Below are 15983 nucleotides of genomic sequence, written 5' to 3'. Positions count from 1 at the left end.
CCTTCTAATTTCTGTATAAGTCTAATTACATGAAATAGAAGTTGGGGTTATGATTTTTTTTACTTTGCTTATCCATTTGGAGTGTCATTGTAACTACTGTACTGTAAATGATGGAAAATAATTGCATATGTTAAAAAAACAGTGTTATATTCTAAATAAATAAATAAATAAATAAAGTTACCACACACACAAAAAAAAAAGACTGCCGAGACCATTGTGAATGCCTTGCAGAAGCATACATTTGCGAAGCTTTTCTGTAAGCAGTGCTTGACATGATGACACAATGCAAATTTGATCCTTCATAGGGCTTACCTGGAACTGGTGGGCCTCCAGGAGAAAATGGAAAACCTGGTGAACCAGTAAGTCGCATGCCTTTTTTTCCAAAACTCAGAAACCAAAAGCATAAATCATAATCATGCCATGCCATGGTTTCTGAGTCTTAACATTTAGTCTTTAAGTATTCATTAAAAAAACAAAGAAAAATTATTTAATCATGGCGATCCCATGGAAAGTTTCAATTTTACTGTAAAATAAAAGAAAGAGTACATGAAATTTAACGAATTGTACAAAATGCAAACAGGACAAATGTGTATTTTGCCTGTATTCATGTAACGTGCATTCTGATATAGGCCTAATCATATGATGCCAATCTTCTAGGGTCCAAAGGGTGAAGCTGGTTCACCTGGAATTCCGGGAGGCAAGGTAAATATTTCAATTTATTTTCTAATTTCTTCAGCCTGTGACAGAGCAATTGATTAGTGATTCATTTTTAGTATATCAAACCAAATGGCTTTTTTTTTTTTAGAAGCACAACATTGCAAATGTTTGGTGAATACATTCAGGGTAACTCAAAGCATTTCCAGTATATTAGATTTGCTTCATCTGGAAAATCAAATTTTCTGACATGAATAAATACTACAGAAGAAACTAAGAAATTGCAAAAGAAAAAAATCTTTCCAGTGCATTGATTCTGCATAGGAAAACTGTTTTGGTAGAAAAACTTTAAGCATTTGCCTTTGTGAATAAAATAATAACAATAAGAACGTTTTCAGAGCAAGTTCATCAGAACAGGATTCAAAGCTACCTCGTTTATATGGACTCATTTTTGGTTTCCATTTCTCATTCAGTTGATCAAATGTCTTTTTGATAACTATAAAAATTTCCAAATTGTTCAAAAATATAAATTAAAAAACTAGTAGTGTGCATCAGAATAGTGCAATTTAGGGTGTTTTTGTTTTGTTTTTAGCATTGGGCTTTCTAACAGAGCTATTCCTTTTTTTGCCCACAGGGTGATTCCGGGGCCCCTGGTGAGCGTGGGCCCCCTGGAGCCCTAGGGCCTGCTGGACCGAGAGGTGGAACTGGCCCCCCTGGTCCTGAAGGAGGAAAGGTAACTCCACATCGTTCAGTTTACCTAGATTTCACAAAATGCACCCAGTCTCCTTCTTGCAGTTTACTATTTCTCCTTTAATTTCAGGGGCCTGCCGGTGCCCCTGGGCCACCTGGCGCTGCTGGTACTCCTGGTCTGCAAGGGATGCCTGGAGAGAGAGGAGGTCCTGGAGCCCCCGGCCCCAAGGGTGACAAGGTACTAACTTATCTGCCATTAATTATGTCATAAAACAGACTTCATAATTTAAAGGAAAGAAACATTGCTGTAAAGTGACTTATTTTCAAAACTAATGTTATCATTTTAAGAGTAAATGAAATGAGAGATGTATTGCTAGGTCAACTATTAATCAGAAAACCTACTCTGCATCACAGCAGACCTTAAGGGTTGCTCTTTCTCTTGGCAGATTTTCATTGAGGATGCTTCTAATCAGATGACATTGGCTTTTATTTGACAGGGTGAACCAGGCGGTTCAGGAGCTGATGGTGCTCCAGGGAAAGATGGTCCAAGGGTGAGTATTTGCAGGGGGGAAAAACAGGATGTATCTGTACATGACGTGGAATAATTCCTCCCCTCAACTTCTATTTGCTCTAAAACCTGATCATGATAACTTAGTCTATATTTTGCCATTTTCTGGCCATTAAGAAGGCCCAAAGGACTTGACTATTAAAATTCCTGATTTATATCAATCATTACCTGATAGCTCAATAGTGACCTGAGAATAAAATAATCTCAAAAGTATGATAAAGGTTACTGACAAACTAAAGCCAGGATGAGTCACTAAAATCCAATACAATCAATACTGCTCACGAAGAAAGTTTTTGATTTTATAAAAAGTATAATTCTGTGGCATAGTCATACCCTGGAATACTACTTAGCAGTAAAAAGGATGAGCTAGTCATCTGTGCAACAACTTATACAGACCTCAAGGACACCATGGTGAGTGGAAAAAGTCAACCTCAAAAGAATACATGCTGCCTGACTCCATCCATGTAACACTTGTGAAATAACATAATTAGTGATTTCCAGCAGTTAAGAATAGGGGAGAGGAAGATGGGTGTAACTAAAAGGTGATGCGAGGGAGTCTTGAGGCGATGGTATGTTTGAGTGTCTTGGTTATGGTGGTAGCAAGGCTGCACTTCCTATAGTTCCATAGAGCGTATGCACACCCACCCTCACAAGTGAGTGCGTAGATAATTGCTGACACCTGAACAAGCTCTATAGGTCAGACCAATGTCAGTTTCCTGGTTTTGATATTGTATGATAGCTGTGTAAGATGTTAACATTGACCAATGCTGAGAGAAAGGTGCACAGGATTTTCCTGGAAACTCTTGCAACTTCCTGGGAATCTATAACTACTTAAAAATAATGGTTAAAAACAAATAAAATGAAAAAAATTAGCATCAATTCTATTTATATTAGCAAACACCTTCTAGATATGACTGCAGTAAATAAGCACAAGTCATTACATAGATGTTACATTTACTGTAGTTGCCTTAAAGAAATTCATAAAAATTTCACATTTGACAGACTCGATGGGTAAGCCATAAACCAATTTAAAAAACCTAATATCTCATTTATGTAACATAGGTAAAACTTTAATATTTGAAAATGTCAATCTGGAAACTTCAGTATGTATATTTATACTCTGAGTAGTTAAATTAAATATTTTGGATTATCAAGCAGTTAGACAAGGCAATGTACCTTAATTTTTAAAAAGAGATTACTGTAAGATCTGACAGCACATCATTTATCTTCTGCAGCAGAGAGAAAAATGAATCAATGAATTGTCACTGAATCTTATGGTCTAGAGGCATCTCCAGAGACTCTTATATTCATTAAGCTCTGCAGTAGTCACACTCTAAGTGAAACATATCATTGGAGTCATAAAAGAAGTCCTATTACCTAGTTCAATAGATGAATGTTATGTCTATATTCTCCGTTTGATTATTAGGGAAAAAGATACTTTTTTATCTTTGAAATTAAAAATGTCTTTCTATTTTACCCAGGGTCCTACTGGTCCCATTGGTCCCCCTGGCCCAGCTGGTCAGCCTGGAGATAAGGTAACACTTAATACTCCTTAGAAACAAAAATGCCCTTGGCTTTTTAGATGCAGGATGATATATTTTTCCTCTTTTTTTCAGGGTGAAGGTGGCGCCCCTGGACTTCCCGGTATAGCTGGTCCTCGTGGTGGCCCTGTAAGTGTTAAAAAACATCTTCAATGTGCTTGTTAACCCCACGCAGACAGCAGCTCCGTGCATTTACTTCTTTGGCAATTGTGCCCCAGGGCCCTGACTCTCAATGGTGGGATACCATTTTCTTAGGAATCCTACAGCATCCAAAAAAAAAAAAAAGCCAAAGTCTTTAAATCTAAAATTCACAAGAGACCATTTTAAATCACACCTTCTCTCCTAAATAATTCTGGAAAAAAATATAAAAAAGTGCACAATACACATTTGTAAATAAGTATTTCTCAGACCTATAGGATCTTTGCCTGAGGCACCTTCTAGATCTAAAATTCTCAACCTTCAGGGTTCGCAACTCAGGACAGATATATAGTCAATGGTGTTAATTAATTAATTGATGGGTCAATTAACTCTTTTACTACATTTTTAAATACTTCTTCCATTGTTTAGAAGTTATGTGATTATACTTCAAAATTCTCTATTACTTTTCTTGTAAATAATAGAACCATCAGAGGCAGAAAGAATCCAAGGTTCTGGTGTTGTCCATTCTTAATATTGTTGAGAAATGGGAAAGTCTTCAGAAGTCGAACCATGTCAGTTAGCTTGGCATACTTTCTACTTAGAGGGAAGATAAGATGATACAGAGGGTGATATATCATTGTCCCTTTGGAAAGATGTCTTCACTCTGACCAATGAGAATGTTCTTCACTTCAGGGCGAGAGAGGTGAACATGGACCTCCAGGACCCGCTGGCTTCCCTGGTGCTCCTGTAAGTATGAACCCACAGGTGTCACACAGCCCACAGTCACTCCCTTGCTGTAAATACATGTTTGAATCTGGATTCCAGTCAAGCCTCAGCTGGCCCTTCCCTATAGGGTTATTTTACCCACCGCTTTTTGTTTTTCACTTCATTCAGACTCTTTAAAAGATGGAGATAAAAATACCTTCCCTGCTTTTATGCCTCATTAAGGAGGCTCATGAGATACCCTACATTTTAAAACACTCTGAGAATTTTAAAAGTTATTCCATTATAAATAATACTACTTAAAATTTGCTCTAAACCTCATCTTTCTCAAATGAATCCACTGGTGCTTATTTACAAAGCATAATCCTTGGAAAGACTTTCTCTCTTAGGACAAATAACACACGTTTTAGCATTTTCTCAACTTTTCTTTTACCATGAAAGTGTTTTGATTGACTTTCTTTTGCCATGTCTTCATAAAACCTTCTCTTCCGATTTTGTTTCAACATCTCACCACCTGAAGAATTCTGTTTTCTGTAGAAAGAGTATGATAGGCCATGTGTATTGTGAAGGGCGTCAGCTCACAGGTGTTTGTCATTTCTGAATGTAGGGACAGAATGGTGAGCCCGGTGCTAAAGGAGAAAGAGGTGCTCCTGGTGAGAAAGGTGAAGGAGGCCCCCCTGGAGTTGCAGGACCCGCCGGAGGTCCCGGGCCCGCTGTGAGTAATCTCCTTCAGTAAGCTTTTGACCAGAGAGCAGTCTCGTTTCTGGATAGTCTAATACTTCATACTGAGGGAGATTTTCATGGTGGCAAGCTTATAGTCTTCCTCGGAATATAGTTCGGAATTCGTAGCTTGGCTCCCGTAGTCTCAATCAGGTTGCTTTAACCACGTAGTGGTTACCGTTTTGTTGATTTTTGTTTGCTTGTTCACTTATAGGTCTGTTGTAGCTTTTCCCCCAGTTTTATTAAGATATAATTGACAAATAGCATTGTACAAGTTTAAGGTGAACAACATAATGATTTGATATGGGTTTGCATCACAAAATGATTATCATTATAAGTAGAGTTACTGGTTTTCAAAGATTTGATGCTTCTCTCAAATTGTGATTTTGGTGATATTCTGATAAACCATTTCTACCTTCATTTCATATAGGGTCCCCCTGGTCCCCAAGGTGTCAAAGGTGAACGTGGCAGTCCCGGTGGTCCCGTAAGTATTGATTCTCTTAAACTAGTATTCACTCAACTATTATTGAAAAGTGTGAATTAATATCAATCTATGTAAACACTACTTTGAAAACACTGGATCCCTATAGAAAGTATAAAACCTTTAACCCCTTAATCGTGTATGTTATAGGTAAATTCCAAGAGGATAAAACAAACCAGAAGTGATTCCAGGATAGAATGCAGAACCTAGCACATTTCTCACATTTGATATTTGTTTATAGCAGTTTGTTAGTCATTCTGCTTAACTTCTGAAATTCAAAAGCATATTCTCATTTCACAGGGTGCTGCTGGTTTCCCTGGTGGTCGTGGTCTTCCTGGTCCTCCTGGTAATAATGTAAGCATTTCTTAAAGCATTTTTTCTTTATTCCACCAAGAACATTCATATATGCCTAGAATGAGAAACCTACTCTTTGCTACTTTTCTTTGTATTAAATCTCATATAAAATGTTAGTAAAAGAAGGAAGACAAATTCACTTTTTTATTATAAGATAATTTCAAAAATTTCTTTGTAGGGAAACCCAGGCCCCCCAGGCCCCAGCGGTGTTGCAGGCAAGGACGGGCCCCCTGGTCCACCTGGCAGCAGTGGTGCTCCTGGCAGCCCTGGAGTGTCTGGACCTAAAGGTGATGCCGGCCAGCCTGGTGAGAAGGGATCTCCTGGCCCCCAGGGACCCCCGGTGAGTGGTTTCCTTGCTTTATTGATTGACAGTGCTGTTTAATTTGTAATTATAAATTCAGTAGAGGAAAACATGGGCATATAAAGAAGAACTGAGGCTTTATTATTTGTTCCACAGGGAGCTCCAGGCCCACTTGGACTTGCTGGGATCACGGGAGCGAGGGGTCTTGCAGGACCACCAGGCATACCAGGTCTCAGGGGGAACCCAGGCCCGCCGGGCCCCAAGGTGAGTGTGGCCAGCTCTCACTGGACTCTTGTTTCCTGTGACCACCTTTGGAGATCACTTAACCATAACAAGTAGGTAATGAACAAATTTTCCTGTAATCGATGCAAATTCTTGATATTTTCGTATTATGAAGAAGCTGCAGAACACAAAAGCAGCACACATCATAGGACAGCCTTGAACATAAACACAAATGAATTGATACCACAGAAAATATCTTGCCATCTTAAATACCTCTACTAGGAGATTTGTGAGCATTCTTTAGTTTGTTGACTGTCAGTTTTGAAGAGGGAAATAGTTTATAGATCTATGAAAGCCTTTAATTAATACCAATTTTCCATCAACTCAGTTTATTTTGCACTCTTAATTTTCTTTCATTAACATTACTGTCCCATCCTAGTGCTTAGCATCTTAAATATCCATTTAGCAAATAGGATAATATAATTCTGTATTATTAGGGCTCACATTTTGACACTTTGAGTACCTTCTTAAATAAAATGTCACATAATATTGTAATAATATTGTAATGAAGTTAAGATACAACATTTAAGTGGACTCAATTTGTAGGAACATACTGATAAGTGTATATTCTTTATATAGAACCAAATATCCAAAATAACCTAATTCTGATGGTCATTATAAACCTATAATTTCATGATGGTTAATCATTTTTTGTTTCCTACAATGGTTATGTCTACTTATACATCTCATATTAGAATGTATTCTGAATAATATAAACATGTAATTACTCAGCTGTTTGGTATCCAGAGTCACTGGGCAAGGTGGAAAATATAAGAAACTTGCTTCCCCGTGGCTTTTCCTTAGTGGTGGAGATAGTTTTAGAAAAAATTCAATAGAATTTTAATAAAACATAGTCTTTCCTTGAAAAATAAGGACATTTCATAACATTATATTAATTGATCACTTAAGATTAAATAAGAAAATAAAATGTCTTTGATTTTCTTTGTGCCCAGGGTGAAAGTGGGAAGCCAGGACCTAGTGGTCACAATGGAGAACGTGGTCCTCCTGGACCCCAGGGTCTTCCTGGTCTAGCGGGTACAGCTGGTGAACCTGGAAGGGATGTAAGTACTAGTTCTCAGAAAACATCCAACTATCCAGATAGTATTTGGTAATTTATTTAAGCAAAGTTTAAGTTGTCCCTTAATGTCTAAGAGTGTAAATATTGCCAAATGCCAGAGTTCTCCTTCTTTACTTAATAACATATATCCTTTCTATTACAATTTAGAATAATCTTAAATGCTCATGTTCATTAATATTTGCCTGACAAATGATCATTAATGGATAAGCATATGAATGCTAGCTATATAGAGAAACAAGGTGGGGAGGGGGAGACCCCAATTTACAGCATCCCTCCTGTATGAAAACATGCTGCATGTTGTCCGTGATTAAGGTTTTTCTTAAATTGTGGATTTTCATTATCAGCTTATAATACTATTTCTCAAGCTTTAAAAAATTTTTTGTTTATTTATTTTGAGAGAAAGAGAGCGAGAGCGAGAGAGAGAGAGAAACGTCAATGGGGAGGGACAGAGAGAGAAGGTGATAGAGAGAATCCCAAGCAAGCTTTGCACTTGTCAGCACAGAGCCTGATGCAGGGCTCAAACTCACTACCATGAGATCATGACCTGAGCTGAAATCAAGAGTCAGACATTTAACCAACAGAGCTGCCCAGGTGCACCAGTTTCTCAAGCTTTTCTCTACTATCTCTTCCCTAGGGATTCCTTTTAGACATTTTCCCCCTAATCACTCTTCCCATTTCATATGTGAAATTTTAGTACCACAGGTATACTGCTTATCTATTTACATGTTGTGACCCTTCGAAGGGTCACAGCCATTGTATTATCTAAGATTTTTCAGTCCTAAGAACCAGGTATTTTTTTCAATTTTTTTTTAACGTTTATTCAGTTTTGAGAGACAGAGCACGAGTGTGGGAGGGGCAGAGAGAGAGGGAGACACAGAATCTGAAGCAGGCTCCAGGCTCTGAGCTGTCAGCACAGAGCCTGACATGGGTCTTGAACTCACGGACCTTGAAATCATGACCTGAGCTGAAGCAGGCCACTGAACTGACTGAGCCACCCAGACACCCCTCTAAGAACCAGTTTTTATGCTCTTTGGATGCTATTGCTACCATTGAGAATACATGGCTTGCATAGTCCTTGAATGGTTCTAAAGTTTGATTTCTTTTCTCCTTTTTTTTATTAAATTAGGGAAACCCAGGATCAGATGGTCTGCCAGGCCGAGATGGAGCTCCTGGTGGCAAGGTATAATAAGCCCATAATCCAGGTAATCCGGGTTTATGTACTTAAAACAATAACTACTGATCATGTTTCTTTTGGATCTATGAATTTGTCCTCAGGGTGACCGTGGAGAAAACGGCTCTCCTGGTGCTCCTGGTGCCCCTGGTCATCCAGGCCCTCCTGGTCCCGTCGGTCCTGCTGGAAAGAACGGTGACAGAGGAGAAACCGTGAGTTCTAATGAGCACTCTCTTTCCTTGTTTACCTCTTTTCTTCCAGATCTGCCAACCAAATGACCTACTATCATTTGTTTTAGTTTTTATGCTAGTTGTTCCTTAGGTAGCTGTGGTAATAGGGTGTCTGATAAGTTTCTGAGGAATTCATTAGTAAACTCAAAGCAGCATTAACCAGACCACTTGCATATTCACTGGATAAATGCAAGGCTGAATTAACAAGCCTTTCTTGGCTTTCCTGTTTAGACCTCTTGGTGAAGGTATACACAGGGAAGGATCTTTGTAGGAGAAAATAGCACTAACTTGCAGTGCTAGTGTGATGGTATTCTTCCATCACCGTGAAACGATTCACTTTTAAAGAAAACAAACCAGATCAATCAATAAACAATTCCCTGTGTGTTTGTTTTTATTTCAGGGCCCTGCTGGTCCTGCTGGGGCTCCAGGTCCTGCTGGCTCCCGAGGTGCTCCTGTGAGTTGTTTTTTTAACTCATTCCACCAGATAAGACATGTTCTATTTACTGGCCTGTTTGGGGAGAAAGGAGATGGCAAAAGATACCACTATGGAATAGAATTTTAACTTTCCTTTGATGATACAGAAAGCTGTTGAGGATCCAAAATTTTCTTGGGGCAAAGGGTTTATATATGAGACACTGGGGTTTTATGCCATTATCCATCCAAAATTCAAAATGACAAGAACAATCTTTAGTGTTGCATGTATGCAGTATCGATGGGATTTGTAGCTAATAGAATGTCATCAAATGGACTTAATGGCTATAAATTCTGTTTTTACCAATATGTATATGTATTTATGACTTTAATTTGAAATGTCTTTGTAAAGGGTCCCCAAGGCCCACGTGGTGACAAAGGTGAAACAGGTGAACGTGGCTCTAATGGCATCAAAGGCCATCGAGGATTCCCTGGTAACCCAGGCCCCCCAGGTGCTCCAGTAAGTGCATCCCTTTTGGTAGAAAATCCCCTTCGGTGTGTGTTAACTGATGAGATAGGCAAATCATAAAGACCCAAAGTAGAAAAATGCTCACCTTTAAAAGAATATGCCAACAGAGGTGAGAAAGGGATTCAGGATTTATTTGAAATAGTGGTTGGCGTGAGACAATGGGGAGATTAAGGGAACAGGAAATCGTATTCCATCATGATCCCCATTGTTTCTTGATTTGATCTTGAATGTACAGTTTCATAAATCTTTCAAAAGTCCTCATTCACGCTCACCCTTCTCTTCCTTGCAGGGTCCTGCTGGTCACCAAGGTGCAATTGGTAGTCCAGGCCCTGCAGGCCCCAGAGTAAGTGCCACAGAATGATATTGGAAGATCGGTATTTTTTAAATGTTATCACAGGAGAAAGATACTCTAGCATTGTGATATCATGACATTTTTAGGGACCTGTTGGACCCAGCGGGCCCCCCGGCAAAGACGGAACAAGTGGACATCCAGGTCCCATTGGACCACCAGGGCCTCGAGGTAACAGAGGTGAAAGAGGATCTGAGGTAAGACCTCACTTACAAATATGTATATTTAATTTCCTACAGTCTTCATATTTTCAGAAACACTTTGCAAGATTTAAAAACTGAGACAGTGAGTTAAACACAATGTAAGCATCCAACTTAATTTAGAAAAGAGCAATGACTGTAAGGCATTCTCTACCACATTAAGACTTTCTCCGGCATACTATAACCACAAAAGAAAACAATCCTTTTTACAGTTTGAACAGAGAGAAGTTATATCAGAATAAAGGCAAAAGCCCAATTATCCAAATGAACTCTGCCAAGGTTGATCCCACACTAGAGATCTCACAAGTATGATAATCCTAATACTTTGCAAGCATGCGATACGTCTCACTCCTGTTTTGCTGCTGATACCATCACTCCTGCTGTCTGCCTGTCCCACATCTTTGACATCAATGGAATGAAACCATTATCCCCCCAAGTTACACATGTGGTCATTGAAACACAAGTAAGTGATCAGCCCAAAGACACAAAGTTAATGAGAAACTTGGGTTCAGAATCTAGGTTTCTGATCATAGTCCCTCTGTTATGTCAGAATTAGAACTGTTTACATCATTTATTCAGAAGGAAACATGTAGTTTGTGCTCTAACTCCACTGATTCATATACAGGGGAGCACAATACAGTTCACGGTAACAAATTAAATTTATTATAAATTGGTTATCATTTGATTATAAAACAACTCAAATAAACCTTTCTTAATGTACTTATGATGATATAACATTACTGTTTTAATGAATTTTATTGACCTAGCAACGTATTTCTGCAAAGACTAAGTACACCTTAGTGATGCCTGCTCTTCCCCATCCTAGGGCTCCCCAGGCCACCCAGGACAGCCAGGTCCTCCTGGGCCTCCTGGTGCCCCTGGCCCATGCTGTGGTGGTGGTGGCGGGGTTGCTGCCTTTGCTGGTGCTGGAGCTGAAAAAGCTGGTGGATTTGCCCCATATTATGGAGATGAACCAATGGATTTCAAAATCAACACCGAGGAGATTATGACCTCACTCAAATCAGTCAATGGACAGATAGAAAACCTCATTAGTCCCGATGGGTCCCGTAAACACCCTGCCCGGAACTGCCGAGACCTGAAGTTCTGCCATCCTGAACTCCCGAGTGGTATGTTGGGGAGCCTTCACACTCGCAGCAACAGGACCCCAGAGAAAGATATTAGAATTTGGGGAAAAGAAAATCTCCACTGAGAATAGAAAAAATTTTATAGCCAAAACAGTACTTAAAGAATGTTAGTTGAATTGAAACTGCTTGTATTTTAAGAAAATATAAATTGCAGGTGTACTTTAACTGTTACATAAATACCTTCAAAATATTCCAAATGTAGGAAAATTTAAAGACAGTTTTTTGCAGAAATTTTAATATAAAGCATAGTTTGGTATGTTTCTACATATCATTCCAAAATTCTTTGAGTGATAAAGCAACACATATCATGGTGTTTTCAGGATAAAATTTATATAATTTTATAACAGACATCATTTACAGTTTAACTTTAGCAATATTTATTTAATGCAATTAATTTTTAAGTAAACTTAATTACTAGATTGTTTATATTAAGAAGCAAATGAAAAATCCTAGACTTAAATAAAATCCAATACTATAATAATGTAATGTTTTGCATATATCAGGATAATTCTTTTTGAAATGCAAAGATTATTTCAGGCCTTCAAGTATCTTGACAACGGAACATTGCCTTTGTTAGGAGTCATTTCTGAAAATTACTTAAAATAGAGAATAACCATCAGTCATAGGAACTTTGAGTTAAATCGACTGGCATAGATCTAGATTAGACAAAAAGCTTACATTATTTAGTAAATCCACATTAAATAGATAATCATCTTAAAAAAAGAGGAAGCGATTTTAATAAATATAAAATACCAATCAAAATGTCTTGGCTTAGTATGTCATTATTGTTCAATATCAAGATGCTATATTTTACTTCCATGCTTTCTAATTAACAAACTAACTCTTTTTACCTCAAGAATTTCAATCCAAAATTTTATGTATTATGTTGTACTATAAAATACAAATACATTAGCAAGTAACATTTTGCATGCCTTACCAGGTAAACAAACAAAATCATTCTCACCCAAACTTCATTACTGGATTTTATAACCAATTCCCATTCTTTTGTGTGTGTGACTGTTCAGGAGAATATTGGGTTGATCCTAACCAAGGCTGCAAGTTGGATGCTATTAAAGTATTCTGTAATATGGATACTGGGGAAACATGCATCCATGCCAGTCCTTCGAGTGTTCCACGTAAGAACTGGTGGATAGATTCTGGTGCTGAGAAGAAACATGTTTGGTTTGGAGAATCCATGGATGGTGGTCTTCAGGTAAGAAAGGATATATTGTTTTAAACTAAATCATTCCCACTTACCTGACTTTTCTGGTTCCATCCAACTGTTTATCACAAAGCTAAGAAGTTAATAAATAGAAAAGCCCAAATGATTTTATGTGCTCAGGTGACTAATTTTATAACTTTTATAACTTCTGTCCCAAAGCCAGGTTAGATTGAATTATTCTTGTATGCAAGCACCTTGTTTTCCATTCTTAACACCTTTTTTACTCTAGCATTCTATGTTATACGTGCAAAAAACCCCATACATATAATATATAAAATATATATAATATATAAAATATTCATACATGAAATATCCTAATAACCTACATTATAATGACCATATATATACTGCATGAATATATATATATATATATATATATATAATGACCATATATATATATACACACTGCATGAGTCCCTTAGGACATACAGTACAACTAAGATACTCAAGCAGTTCTATCTGTCCCCTTCCACAGTTTGGCTACGGCAATCGCGAACTTCCTGAAGATGTCCTCGATGTCCAGCTGGCATTCCTCCGACTTCTCTCCAGCCGGGCCTCCCAGAACATCACTTATCACTGCAAGAATAGCATTGCATACATGGATCAGGCCAGTGGAAATGTAAAGAAAGCCCTGAGGCTGATGGGGTCCAACGAAGGTGAATTCAAGGCTGAAGGGAATAGCAAATTCACATACACAGTTCTGGAGGATGGTTGCACTGTAAGTAATAACATTTTTATAAGCAAGGGTCACAATGATCTCAACATTTCTAGTTTAATCGTGCTATTTTGAAAAGTAGAAAGGAAAATAATGAGGGTGAACAAAGGATGGCATTTGATGTGCATTACACAGAATCTACTTATTCATTGCAGGGAATATTCAATATTACACAAAAAATATATCTTCCCAACCTCTGGGTGAAACCAGTTGAAATGAAAGCAAGTGAAATTTAAATCCATAATATAAACTTTATCACATAATCTGGATGGTTACTATATATTCTGCATAATAGCCATCATATGGACTCAATCTAAAATCTCTGCTTTCTTTTCAATTTTCAAGGTTAACTTTAAATCTATTCTTTGTTATTATCATTTATGAACAAAGGGAGATGACATTTCTAATATTACAAATTCCATTATAAGAGACCCATCCACTTCTTAGTAAACCTACCATATACCTGGTAGCAGTGACCAGACAGACCCAGGCCTCCTGAGAATGCTCTGGCCAATAGTGATCTCTCTGCTGGGTTTAGTTTGAAGCTGTATAAAGTTTTTGATGAACAATATGGTTTATTATCTGGGACGATTATAGCTTTAAAATGGAACAGGTCTCATATGCATGAAAGAGAACATGGCAAGTTGGCAATTCCTTTAGAGCAAACTATTGTTTTAAACTTGGTTAGTCAGAGGAAGTATTTAGGTAATTGTAATGTCATGATCACTTACATTGTTTTGCTCTTTTTTACAGAAACACACTGGGGAATGGGGCAAAACAGTCTTCGAATATCGAACACGCAAGGCCGTGAGATTACCTATTATAGATATTGCGCCCTACGATATTGGTGGTCCTGATCAAGAATTTGGTGTGGACATTGGCCCCGTTTGCTTTTTATAAACCAAACTCTATCTGAAACCCCAGCAAAAAATTTCACACTCCATATGTGTTCCTCTCATTCTAACCTTGTCAACCAGTACAAGTGATCAACTCAATTCCAGTTATTTATTTCCAAAAGTTTTGGAAAAAGTATAATTTGGCAAAAAAGGATACTTTTTTTTTTTGCTCTTACACCAAATACAGTTCAAAAGCTTTTTGTTCTATTTTTTTACCAATTCCAATTTCAAAATGTCTCAATGGTGCTATAATAAATAAACTTCAACACTCTTAAAATAACACTGTGTTATATTCTTTGAATCCTAGCCCATTTGCAGAGCAATGACTAGGCTTACCATTAAAAGATAACCTTTCTTTCTGAAATAGTCAAACATGAAATTAGGAAAGACTTCCCTGTTTCAACTACCTCAACCTGGTCAGAAATACAGTTGAATTTTAGAAGTCTAAAAAGGTGAGAAAAATTATTTAAATTAGCAAAACTTAGGAATTTCACTCATTCACTTCCCAAAACATTGGCAAAAAAAAAGTATGGTACAAGAATTTAAGGAAATATTTTAAAATTTACAATTATTTGAATCTTGGATATCTACTGTTTGTAAAGGTGCTTTTCTCTTTTCTTGTCATTGCTGAAATGATCAAGATTACTGATATTTGGGAAGGCTTTAAAGACACATATTATGGTGCTAATGTACTTTCACTTTAAGAACTCTAGGTCAGAATTGTTGCCTTACCTTCAAAACATAAATGCACACCATCTGTACATGTCTCCTGTCAAAAAGATTTATTGGCATGTCACTTCAGAGGACTCTGTCCTTTGATCCTGTAAAAGTCAACAACAACAAGAAACAAATGAGGCTGCTGTTGTCACAATAACACAGAATGTGTTGAAATTTAACTTTGTAAGCTTGTATGTGGTTGTTGATCTTTTTTTCTTACAGATGCCCATAATAAAATATCATCATAAAAAACACTCCTGTTTTTGTCACTTTCATAGCTACATGTGTACACTCACGAACCCTAGAGCATATCAACTTCTTCAAGCATACTTGAAAGAAGCATACTGAATTCTAACTCCCTAGCTTCACAATGCAACAACCTCAGGAATATGAGATATTAATCTCTGTACAGAAGAGAGAGAATGCTCAGTGGAGAATCTCGCATACTTTTACATCAGATTTAGTGAAACTCATGGGGCATATTGAAAACAGGACATTCTATTTGAGTCAATCCCTGGAAATAATAACATTTTAAATTCGGTGGTCCCCAAAGTGGGAGTAATCAAGGAGGAGGATGCTGGTAATTTACTGGAAGTAAGCAGGGTCTGCGAAAACAGACATTAACATTAAGAATAATTACAAGTTGAGGCTTTTCTATCACCACTGCACCCTGCCTCACTGCCCTCTTGAGTCAGGCCCTTTTCTACCGTCAAATTCTTTTGGCTACTATAAGTATAGTTTGCACTTTTGACTTTGTAGTTTGCATTTGCTTACTCTATGTGATTACTTATTTAAAAAATTTTTTAATGTTTATTTATTTTTGAGAGAGCATGAGCTGGGGAGTGGCAGAGAGCAAGAAGGGAGACAC

General features: G+C 37.6%; 1 protein-coding gene across 1 annotated transcript in view; it reads left to right on the top strand.

Moving 5' to 3' along the window:
• The window catches only part of COL3A1 (collagen type III alpha 1 chain), a 41076-nt gene extending 25707 nt beyond the window's left edge, over nucleotides 1-15369 (top strand). The window contains exons 28-51 of the mRNA XM_029934266.1: nucleotides 306-359; nucleotides 658-702; nucleotides 1289-1387; nucleotides 1475-1582; nucleotides 1842-1895; nucleotides 3394-3447; nucleotides 3529-3582; nucleotides 4285-4338; nucleotides 4922-5029; nucleotides 5465-5518; nucleotides 5816-5869; nucleotides 6048-6209; nucleotides 6327-6434; nucleotides 7406-7513; nucleotides 8657-8710; nucleotides 8806-8913; nucleotides 9332-9385; nucleotides 9755-9862; nucleotides 10161-10214; nucleotides 10310-10417; nucleotides 11247-11547; nucleotides 12591-12778; nucleotides 13263-13505; nucleotides 14256-15369. Of these exons, the coding sequence (XP_029790126.1) occupies nucleotides 306-359; nucleotides 658-702; nucleotides 1289-1387; nucleotides 1475-1582; nucleotides 1842-1895; nucleotides 3394-3447; nucleotides 3529-3582; nucleotides 4285-4338; nucleotides 4922-5029; nucleotides 5465-5518; nucleotides 5816-5869; nucleotides 6048-6209; nucleotides 6327-6434; nucleotides 7406-7513; nucleotides 8657-8710; nucleotides 8806-8913; nucleotides 9332-9385; nucleotides 9755-9862; nucleotides 10161-10214; nucleotides 10310-10417; nucleotides 11247-11547; nucleotides 12591-12778; nucleotides 13263-13505; nucleotides 14256-14402 (2481 nt within the window). The 3' untranslated portion in view covers nucleotides 14403-15369. The remainder of the gene's footprint in view (nucleotides 1-305; nucleotides 360-657; nucleotides 703-1288; nucleotides 1388-1474; nucleotides 1583-1841; nucleotides 1896-3393; nucleotides 3448-3528; nucleotides 3583-4284; nucleotides 4339-4921; nucleotides 5030-5464; nucleotides 5519-5815; nucleotides 5870-6047; nucleotides 6210-6326; nucleotides 6435-7405; nucleotides 7514-8656; nucleotides 8711-8805; nucleotides 8914-9331; nucleotides 9386-9754; nucleotides 9863-10160; nucleotides 10215-10309; nucleotides 10418-11246; nucleotides 11548-12590; nucleotides 12779-13262; nucleotides 13506-14255) is intronic.
• The last annotated feature ends 614 nt before the right edge of the window (nucleotides 15370-15983 follow it).

Source organism: Suricata suricatta, chromosome 3 (genome assembly GCF_006229205.1).
Source record: "Suricata suricatta isolate VVHF042 chromosome 3, meerkat_22Aug2017_6uvM2_HiC, whole genome shotgun sequence".
NCBI classification, from domain to species: Eukaryota; Metazoa; Chordata; class Mammalia; order Carnivora; family Herpestidae; genus Suricata; species Suricata suricatta.
Note: the sequence above shows the minus strand (reverse complement) of the source record. Positions and strands in the feature narration are given on the sequence as shown.